The sequence below is a fragment of the Maniola jurtina genome, chromosome 3, assembly GCF_905333055.1.
Source record: "Maniola jurtina chromosome 3, ilManJurt1.1, whole genome shotgun sequence".
NCBI lineage: Eukaryota > Metazoa > Arthropoda > Insecta > Lepidoptera > Nymphalidae > Maniola > Maniola jurtina.
The window spans coordinates 9562458-9574259 of NC_060031.1; the positions used below are offsets into that span (position 1 = coordinate 9562458).

An 11802-nucleotide genomic window follows, 5' to 3' on the forward strand; every position below is an offset into this window, starting at 1 on the left:
AGTGACTTAATTAATTTAAGTCATGCCAAAATAACATGCTTTTATTTAACTTTCACATAGTTTACAAGTATCGCCATTATTAGGCCTCAGAAACGCCAGAAAACGTTAGGGCGTGCAATAGACTACCGAAAATTCCATCTAGCTGTATCTAAATATTCTAAATGCGCCCATACTGTCCCTTTAATACGTAGGTACCTACTTCAGCAGTAAGTACAGACTACAGAGTATACAACCCAAATGACTTGTGCTTAAACCTTATATACCTACATGCTTACGAACAGGATTACAGCTATATAGGAGTACTTGTAGATATACTCAACGAGTAATCTCCCTTTGATCTGAGTTTGCAGAGGAAGATAAGCCTGTTAACGTTGGTCTCTTGATTGACTCAGTAGATACTTTTTTTAAAAAATATACCTACTTAAGAATATTTACAAGGCTTTTCCTTGTGTCAACAGGAAATTATCAGCTTATCGCATTTATTTCTGAACCATTGAACTTACAATTTTTTGTCAAAATCTTCGTAAAAATTCGCAAACTGTGTTTTCTACCATTCGTAAAATGGGTAGACTATATTAATGTAGGCGGCTGATAGTACCACGACTATCCAACCAAATCAGTGTAATATTTTCAGGGTACATTTATGTATGTGATTTTCTGTATTCGGCCATAACTTCTAAATGCCGGAACAGATTTAGATGTATGTGGTATTGTTAGAATCCTTACATCATCTCAGAATAGTATATTATGTATATCGGTCGTACACTATAGGTATTAATAGCGTATAACTGAGTAGGCTCCTGCGGTAGTGGAGCGGTGAGCGAGGGGAAATGGAAATAAGCATGCTAGGCATCAAACTTCTTGATAAAACAAAAAAAATCGACTTCAAAAACCACAAATACTAAAAAGTTAAAAATATTTTTTGTTTCTACAGGTGCAATGTATATATGAAATCGATCGAGCACAATGAAAGAAACTAGAAATCGAAGTGTGAAGCTCGCATTACACGTGTGGAAACAAAAAATATTTTTTACTTTGTAGTGTTAGTGGTTTTTGAAGTCGGTTTTTAAAAAAAATTATTTCACATTTATTAGTGGCCCCGCTGTACTAAAATATGCTATGCCTAGTTAAAAACCTACTGTTTACTAAGTTATTAGGGAGGAGGAGTTCTGTTCTCCATCTCCGAAGATATTCATCAGATCTTCACCTTTATATGGGACCACCTACAAAGAGTACCATTACAAACAAAAAAAAAATTCATATCGGTCCAGGCGTCTTTGAGTACCTAATCTGGGAACATACATAAAAAAAAAGATTCCGACGACAATTCGTCGTCAATTCTCAATAGAACCTCCTCCTTTTTAGAAGTCGGTTTATAAAAAGTGACGACATTAGAAGACAAAAATCATATACTATGTAGTTAATACGACAGTGTTGCAATAGAATTTCTAATCGCGCTTCAGGAAGTACCTATAGTCCTATACTCTATTTGCTAATCTACATACATATTGTCTATTGACCAACATTTTCCCGGATGCTATGCTACCACACTATCAATCTCCATACCACACTTGGTTGGTTGGTGGTTCTTAGCTACACGTGTGTGTGAAGTTAGAAACGTAAACCTATACTAATTATAAAGAGGTAAAGTTTGTAAGTTTGTTTATAAAAAGTAATCTCTGGAACTATTGAACCGATTTTGAAAATTCTTACACTAGTAGAAAGCTACATTATTTCTGAGTGGCATAGGCTATATTTTTTATTTACAAAAAATTTGAGATCCCTATGAAAATTTTAATAAGCCGAGGCGGGTCGCTAGTTCATTACAAAGCTGTTATCATTGTATTGTAATACAATTTTAGTATACAGACAACTGTTTATTGATTTACCTTACTATTTACCCATCTAGTTCAAATTAACAATAGGTTTAAGGCACAATAATTGGGAGTGTTAATGCTTTTAGGTTTAGTTTGATTAAATTGAAAACCCTTGGGTGGCCTTTGTGCTGTTGTATTATTAAATTAATAAATAATTATTAACTTATTAATAGTATTTAGGAGATTCAGATCTCGCCAATTTTGAGATCATCACATCGATCCATTGCTCCCTTATTGCGTAGAAGAAGATAAGTTAATTCTTATATTTTTGATTTTCGTAAGAATTTTATATTAATATAAAAATAAATATTCTGATTCTCGGACTTAGCTATCATTGCTTAATTAAAGCGGGTGATGGTAAAATTGTGACATTATTCTTTGATTAAAAGTAGATAGATACTATTGATAATTACGATCTTTTTTTAACTTTTTTTAGATATTTGAACCACAAAGGGATACAAAGGAGTTATTTTCACGAACGGTGTAGTTAGTGTTTCGAAAATTTGAAACCTTTTACGCAGATGACAAACTGGGCTAGTAGGTAATGCTGTCTATAGTACTTATAGGTTTTTAGGGTTCCGTACCTCAAAAGGAAAAACGGAAGCCTTATAGGATCACTTTGTTGTGTGTCTGACTGTCTGTCCGTCCGTCCGTCGTGTTCGTCAAGAAAACCTATATTACAGGTACAGGAATAAATCTGAAAACCACGAATTTGTGGTTACATTATTAAAAAAAAAATGTGTTTCAATTTTCAAAGTTTGATAACTATACCAAGTGGGGTATCATAATATGAAAGGGCTTTACGTACACATTCTAAAACAGATTTTTATTTATTTTTATGTACCTATGATAGTTTTTGATTTATCGTGCAAAATGTTGGAAGAAATACCTGAGTACGGAACCCTCAGTGCGCAAGTCTGACTCGCACTTAGCCGGTTTTTTTTTTAATTTAACTTAGTAAACTGCGTTACATGAGCTTCTGGAGTGGGTATTATCTGGCGAAAGCTATGTAAAATATAGCTTAACTTCCAACTAGGTACAGAGAGCTATATTACGTATATTTAAGAGTACTTCTCGCTTCCTTTGCGAAATTCTTGTCCAAATTAAAATTGACTTTGTTTGCCATCAAAAATGTACGAGGAAAGTCACTTTGTGCTTTTGGTATTTGTTGCCGAGAGCTTTATAAAAGTAGATTACTACACAATCCTTTCGTCTTTATATTAAGCTGATAAGCTCATCTCTTTAGAGTGGATATTTATGGGATGAAGCTATTTCCTACCGAACACCTACCCAAAGATAAAATAAATATCAAACTCGATTATTTTCTCTAATGTGCAAAGTGAGATAGGTACCAACATTTTATACTAAAAGGTGGTTGAAGTATTACGTGCATCTGTAAATACATTATATCAATACAGTACGGAGCTGTTAAACAACTGAGTTGGCTTTTAAAATGACATAAGCTTTCTCTCGAACTCTGACCCGAAACTGGGCAAATGGTGCATTATCGATCGATTGATACGAAGTGAGGTGCGACGGGGGAAGTGTTGTGTTTTTGATTGGTTTTTTCCGCGCTGAAGGGGAACCCTCAAAGCCTCGTCATCCAGAGCTCTTTTTACCTAACGTCAACTAATATAAAACTCCTGCAATAATCCCCTGTTCTTTGGCAGGTGATTTGATGGACGTGCTGGCACTCTTCACGTCGTCAGTGAACTTCGTGCTGTACTGCAGCATGAGCCGTCAGTTCAGGTGCACCTTCGCCCGCCTCGCCCGAAGAATGGTCTACGCGGCTGAAGAACCAGCAAAAGGTGCTAAACTTGAACCCACGACACAGGTTAGTTCTTTGGTGTAGCGTAGCAGGCAAGTAAAGACCAGCGCACACAGATTAAGACTCCATCTGTTTGCGATGTAGTTGAATTTTTTTGATAACTACTTACCTAAATTCAGCTTTTTATAAGGGCTAATAAGGCTTTAATTCTGTGCCTCCTGTGACAAGACGTGATACAGTTAAAATGGGCGCGCCTGGGTATTCCGCGCGCCGCGCCGCCGCTTTTATTCCATTGTAAATAAAGTTTAGTTTATATATAGTGCGTTTAATCGAATAGTACCTATGGCGTTATGTTGGCTCCCCTGTCTGTTGGGTGGTCATTGGCACCATATTGGCATGAGAAGACGCAGATTTTGTTTATGTTCATTTGATTTTCATTTCATTCATTCAGGAAAATCAAATGAAAATAAACAAAATCTGCGTCTTCTTATGCAAATATGGTGCCAATGACTTGGACAGACAGGGGAGCCAACATAACGCCATAGGTACTATTCGATGAAACGCACTATAGTTACACCTGGATATCGTCTGTACGTTATTTTTTTTTTAAATGTTATGGTAAAAACTCAAAAAATTTTACATTACTGTTATGACGGATAAAAGAAAATTGCTTTCTAAGTACGATCCGATTGAAAACGTCCACGTCGTCATAAAATGACGATGTGGTGGAAAATGCTGCGATAAAATTTTCCCCCGCTCTCTCTATTACAAATACTTTATAGGAGCGAGTTTAAAAATTCTTCACATTATTCATTGTATGGAATAATTTTTGGAATGAATTTAATCAAAAATGTTAATTTACACGACGAAAGTTGCGATACATACAACATGCTTTTCATGTTATTTTAATAAACATAAAATTCTCTTTAATAAACTGTTCCTTAGAAGTACGTACCTACATACGATCATCTGACATAAATTATATGTACTTAATAAGGAAGGGGTCCACAAAACGGCTTAAAAAACCTATTTTTAAAAGAATTTCATACTGCTGGGCTGTACAGTTATGTAAGGTTATTTTTAAAAAGTTGATTTGAGTTGTCAAAAATAATATAAAATTATTAATTTAGCTGATGAAGGTAGTTTGGTAAAATCGATATTTTGCTCATTCGATGTCATACAATCTGTTGCTAGGAGGCCAACAAGATTGAACTTGCATAAATACGGGTGTTTCGAAGGTTGTAGTTCAGTCTCCTTCCGAGATTCGGAGCGATATCGCATATTTTCGGTATTTGGGTTGTGAACTGGATAATTAGATGTTGTGATAGCAATCACGCTCTAATTAATTTATTTATTTTGGCATTAGTTTGTTTAGATTAAAACTCTCGGATAACCTTGCACATTAAACTTGTGTTTATTTTGTGTTGGTTTCGGAGAGGACATTCCAATAATTCGATAAAAATATTTAAATAATACCTGCTTTTCTGAGTGACGCCAATAATTCAGAAGTGGGATGTGTCTCACGTTGTCTTAATTTCGCTTTGGTATCTTTTTGTAAACAACCCACATTTGATTAAAATTTTTATTGAGTTTGATTTGGTGATTAAAATTTTTAGTTTTTTTTTAATAATTTAGTCTTTTGTGAATTGGAAAGTAATTTGCAATGAGTGGTTCAGATTTTGTATACATCGAATGAGAAGTTAGTCGTTTGGATTTATTGTTGACTTGATATTAAAACTGAGAGTTCGGCAGTTCAGGGGTAGGTTTTAATGATTTGACGGAGGGCAGGATAGCCCATGATTTGGATTTGACTTAGGGCAAGGAAGCCCGCGACTGACATGACAAGATTATTTATAAACACGAGGGCGTGTTAAATTCAGGACGGCCGAACTGTAAGGTTATTTTTAAAAAGTTGATTTGAGTTGTCAAAAATAATATAAAATTATTAATTTAGCTGATGAAGGTAGTTTGGTAAAATCGATATTTTGCTCATTCGATGTCATACAATCTGTTGCTAGGAGGCCAACAAGATTGAACTTGCATAAATACGGGTGTTTCGAAGGTTGTAGTTCAGTCTCCTTCCGAGATTCGGAGCGATATCGCATATTTTCGGTATTTGGGTTGTGAACTGGATAATTAGATGTTGTGATAGCAATCACGCTCTAATTAATTTATTTATTTTGGCATTAGTTTGTTTAGATTAAAACTCTCGGATAACCTTGCACATTAAACTTGTGTTTATTTTGTGTTGGTTTCGGAGAGGACATTCCAATAATTCGATAAAAATATTTAAATAATACCTGCTTTTCTGAGTGACGCCAATAGTTAGTTCTTGTGTACTTGGCATGCATGGCATTAGTTGATGTATAATCAATGACTTCTATGTTGTGTATAATATTGAATTTGTTATTTATACTGCGTTCCGTAGTTCAAGAATGTTTCTCAAACAATAATTTTATTTTAATAACTAGATGCACCAAATTAGTTAAGTCTTTTTTTATTGTGTTTACAATTGTCAGGACAAGGTTTGCGTGAAAGAAAATTTCATGCAAATGGAAAATCACACAATATGGACACGGACAAAGGGTTTCGTACCATCGTACAAGATATACCTACCTCTTTTATGTAGAACACTGCAAGATAATGACAGACTGCGCCATTTAATAAATTATTTTTTTCGTAAACACATTTTAATTTTTTTTTGTGATGTTACCACACGGTTTATACATTTTTTACCAAGACCTACCTACCAGCCAAATTTCATCATTCTAGGTCAACGAGAAGTACCCTGTAGGTTTTTTTGACAGACCCGACAGACAGACAATAAAATGATCCTATAAGGGGTTTCTTTTTTCCTTTTTAGGTACGGAAACCTAACAAAGCACGGAATAAGCGTAGCGCACTTGGACGCGTTTAAGCTCGCAGCGACATACTAATAAAGTAAAGAATGCTTAGTTTTGAGTTGTTATCAAGAAAGACGCCGCGCTTCGACTCTACTGGTGTGCGTTGCGCCTAAAGACGCAACCGAAAATGTCTTTTTACGTAATTGTCTCAGCGTTAAAAGCAAGAGGGGATGGTTTCAAATGGCGCCGCTGAATAAATGAGCTCCATGATAGAAGACCTGTCAGGAGCTACGAAAACAATATTTAGAGATTAATTTTACGGGCCAAATCTAATTTTCCGCACCTCTCAAATTTTGGAAACGTAGGTACTTCGTTTATAAATAGATACAAATTCAATAGGTACATTTTGAAGCGAAAATCACTGGGTATCCTTCATTTTGAAGGGAAAATTACAGGGTATCATTCAGCCGTTTACCCTTATTGTAGTGTTGAATAAACTCATCAGACAGATGTTTATCTTAAATGACCCGTAAAGCATGGCTAATATTCTTTTTTTTTACTTGATGGTCTTGTTCTATTATTATTAAAAACAAACATATCTATCAGAAATATTATGCTAAGGGGACAGGATATCATTTCCCAGTAAAATAAAATTTGCGTAATCGCGTCAGAGCTTTATTTTAGTTGTTTGCGGTCTCCATTTGCCATAAGGTTGTGAACACAACCTTATCTTCCATTCAAAAATATTGTGTTCCCTTTTTGTTATTGTTATTCCTAATTTTCTTTTGAAACGTGACAAAACACCATTGTTGCAGGTCACCGGCCCCCTATAGCGACAGATTCCCGCCCTCGTCAGGGTGGTGGAGGACAGTATTATATAGATTTGAACAGGTAAACAAATGGAACTGCAGAACAAAAGTGACCTAACGCAAAACATGAAATCATTATAATAAAGAATTAAATTAAAAGAATATACACTTTTAGAAGATCGACTGATTAAAATATCCCATTAGACCAATTAATGCTCTTCGTTGTCAGCTATGTTATTGGATAATTTGAAAAAACGTGCAATAATAAATAATATTAAGTTAAATAAAATAATATTAATAAATAATATTAGGTGCATGCTTGAATAATGAGTATCCCTAAAGTATTCGGAACTTGATAGATCATTATAACCGATTTGTATACTTATAACATGGGAAATTACTAATTATTATTTAATTACAATAATATCCAGTGACTAATTGTTCAAGTAGACAATATAACAATTGGGCTTTATAAACGCTTCGCGCGCTGTACCGGGGTTAATTCAAAAATGTATAAAACTTAAAGTTTTTGGATTAGATCACTCTTGTTCTGGAGGAGTGTAGCCTTAATAATTATATAAGTATATACCAACTACCAAACACTCTAATAGAATTTTAAAGGATTCCTTATTCATAACAAAATTATAACAGGCATTTTATGTTATTTTATTAATAACATTTTCAGTTATTACGTATACAAGCTTGGAACGATGAAACTTGATTTACTTTAATTCTGTAATTAGGACCGAGTATACAAAATTATTTATATAGAAATAACAATTCAGTTTGTCTCGTATTGTTACCTATATCTGTGTGACTATCAATAAAGAAAAGTGTAGGTACAAGTAGGTATAACTTTAAAAAGATATATATGGATATTTTACTAATTTAATTTTTAAGTGCATAAATGTGTTTAGTATCGAATTCTGATTAAGTAGATATTTTTATGGTTGTAATAAAAAAAATAGTGGTGCATAAGTGCTATAACGGTAGATATACACAAATAGGTATACAAACAATATTTACATATTGAATAGACATTGATAACGCACATTTCCGTACTGAATAGAGTACTTATTCGCTCATCATATAATTGAAATGTCCAAACTTCTGAAAAATAAAATTTGCAATCTAAGCCCGTAAGTGAGTATATAGATACTGACACAATTTTTAACAAAAAGAGCACTCTTAAACTACGGAACGATTAATTAATTAATTACAATAGAAATATAATAATCAATTGGTGTTCAATATTATAATTGTGACACAGAAAAAACTTTATCTCGGAAAAAAAATTCTACCATAACATAAAACACTTCTATTCATAGACCTACGATTTTTCGCTACGCTCTTCTATTACACAATTTTCATCCTTTGGAAATTAGTAGAAGACCCAGACTGCGTAATAAAAATATCTTGCAGTTTGATCGTCTTAATATATTTTGGGAATTTGAATCGCAAAGATATAAGATACTTAATAGATTCTTTTGCCCTTAAAGTGTCTTAAAATTAAAACTCCATCAAGTTTTATAAGTATCTGATATCTGTTTGTAGAAGAAAATAATGAATATAAACTTTTTGCGTGAAGCCTTAGAACGAAACGAGAAACCGAAAACTTTTAGTCACGCTTTGTTCCAATTTAAATTCTGCCTTACACGAATCAAAATAGCACAAAATAATAAATCTCAAACTTGTTAAAGTTTAATAGATTAAAAATTATTTTATTTATTTATTTCAGAAAAGCTTTCGTAGATACTGGCCATAAATAAGGCTTTTATAAATTATAGCTTTTCCTTCTCTTTTTTAGCATTTTCGTAGACTTCGTCGCCGCAACTAAAATTTATTTCTGTTCTCATTTTACTCTTCATTTTCAGTCAAGATTAACGAGTACACATTTTACATAATTAATTTATTTCGTTAAGAAACACAGTCTGTAGGCACTCCTTAACTCAAGAATAAGAAGTTTTGCGAAAGTAATCGCAAAAGTAGTCTATTCAATTTACACTACCAAAAAAAGGACAGACCTGAAGTCAATACCTATTGATAGTATATTATGTTTGATTGAATAAATAAGTAGGTGTATTGAATTGTATTATTTATTTTTCTTTTCGTTGTATACAATTAAATAAAATAGGCTGTGAGATGCAGAATAGGAATAGCCATAGTAAGATTAATATAGCACACGCTCTAGAACAAGATGTAACGTATGCAGATTGCAGACAACAAGAGAGCACTGGATACAAGGTCTTCTAGTTCCTGGAACACGTGTTATGCATGACTAGTTTATGCCTGCTCTTCACTTAAGGTGCCCGCGAAATTGAAATATTATTTGGTTTTCGCAATTTGTAAACTAATACGACAAAGTAGGCTTATGACATTCTATTTGCGACAATAACAGTATCATCCCCACCTATTTACAAAAAAATCTTTACTTGAAAGGGTCCAGTTTAAGAAATTAGCTCTAGTATCGACTAATTTGTGAGAAACAGTCGATACTAGAGCTAATTTCTTAAACTGAACCTTAGCAAGTAAAGATTTATATAAACACGTGGAAAAGATACTGCCATTGTCGCAACTAGAATGCCATAGGCCTACTTTGTCGTATTAGTTTACAAATTGCGAAAAACCAAATTTTGAATTTCGCGGGCAGACCCGTCGCTTGCCCCTTAAGTGTGAATCGCGGCCCAAAAGCCCATGAACACCCCGTCAACACCTCGATGGCTGGAATAACAATCCAAACTGTTGTGTGAAGGCTTTACATGGAACACGGATTATTTATTTCTGCTCTTACTCGCGCGAATTCGTGCACGGCGCGAACGAATGTGGAAGTGGATGGGCTTAGTGGATGGGTGTTTCTTACCATTCACGGATGATTCCACGTTGAGCTGCGATTCGCGCGTTTGAAGAGTGCGCATTAGATAAAATCAGACCAGGTGGTTAATTAAAATCTTAAACAAACACAACTCGTGCTAGAAATGAATGAAAAAACTATGAAGAACAAAGGTACTTCATTGTAGGAGAGCGCCTTCTTAGTGAGCGTCACTGAGTGAATTCCTATAATTCCTTGAATCACAATGTATAGATGATAGCCGGGTTGAAGATGTTGCCGGTTCCTACTAACTAAAGGAGGATTTGCATGTAATGTAAAGCTCGGACTCAAGTGGTAATGATACAATTGCTGTGTTCCTGTAGTGTACCTATACTCGCAGCATTGTAATACAATGCTCAGAATCGGACTCCCAAATTGGTTCATTACATGTAAATGCTCCTGATCAGCTTCATGTACTAACTTATATAACATTAAAAACAATTACTTATTATATTCTTTATTTCCAGGATCTCCCAGCCTGTTTGAATCATAATAATACGACCAAGTAGTTTAGTTTGAGCAATTATTGTTATTAACCATGTAATAAATAATATTAGTATTTGTTTATTCAAGGTCACTTTAATAATAAGTTAAACTTGTAAAAATGTCTATAGTAGCAGCAAAATTGTGTTATAGTATTAACTCATTCTTAGATAGATAGGTAATAATCGAAACTAGTCTTCGCGTCTTTTGAGCCAAGACGCAAAAACTGGCTTAGTAATTACTTGTAATTAATGCCTAAGATATTTTGTAAAACATACTTATTTTTAATTATGTAATTCTTTATCTGTATACTTACGCTTAGGGTCCAAAAAGTGTTTTAGTCCTACAAACTCTGTATATAATATATTGCGTGTTATAAAAACTGTGTTGTGCATACCTGATATCTCTTTTTTTAATTACCTAAATGTAATACATTACACCTAATTTACAATTTTGTATATATGTACTGTTTTACAAATTTTATATTTTACAATGTACTACGGTCTCATTTTAAAGCTAGTATAATTAAATGTACCTATTATTGATTAATATGTGTATTTTTATTTACTCGCCGAATTTTATTAGAGCAATACCACCAGACCTTACTTATTTTTAACAAATTGTGTGGGATAGAGTAGTGTCAGTGTGAACAGGGCTCTCTCCGTCACTAACTCCATACAAACGTAGTCCCAATTTCATTTGAATACTAAGCAACCAAAGTCCATGAAATTTTGCAGACATATTCTAGTAACTAATATCTGTGCCTCTGTAACTTTGAAACCGAATATTTTAACAGAAATCTGGAAAACCACAGTCATAGATATTAGTTCCCGGAACGTTTCTACAAAATTCCATTGAGTATGATTGGTTAGTATTACAATGAGAGACGAACTACGTTTGTATGGAGCGAGTGACGGAGAGACCCCTCTTAAAGTACACACTAACACTACTCTATCACACACTCTTTCAGATTTCTCTTTTCTCAGAAAATAAGTAAGCGACACTGGGATCTTGGACCATATTGATTAGACTAGACAACACAAATTTGTGGAACCAACTTCCGTCTGCGGTTTTCCCTGAAAACTACCTACTTCTTAGTAAATAGACGACTTTTCAAAGGGTGGATTAAACAATGAATTGAAATGAATTTATT

At 33.9% G+C, this 11802-nt stretch overlaps 1 protein-coding gene across 2 annotated transcripts in view; it reads left to right on the top strand.

The window, feature by feature from the left end:
• Positions 1 to 11196, top strand: part of LOC123879407 (G-protein coupled receptor dmsr-1-like) — a 37917-nt gene extending 26721 nt beyond the window's left edge. Inside the window, exons 4-6 of one of the 2 annotated variants that reach the window (XM_045927109.1) lie at positions 3548 to 3711; positions 7304 to 7379; positions 10634 to 11196. In XM_045927109.1, coding sequence (XP_045783065.1) covers positions 3548 to 3711; positions 7304 to 7321 — 182 coding nt within the window. In that variant the 3' untranslated portion in view covers positions 7322 to 7379; positions 10634 to 11196. The remainder of the gene's footprint in view (positions 1 to 3547; positions 3712 to 7303; positions 7380 to 10633) is intronic. The other variant, XM_045927101.1, reaches the window with a different exon arrangement.
• Positions 11197 to 11802: the final 606 nt, after the last annotated feature.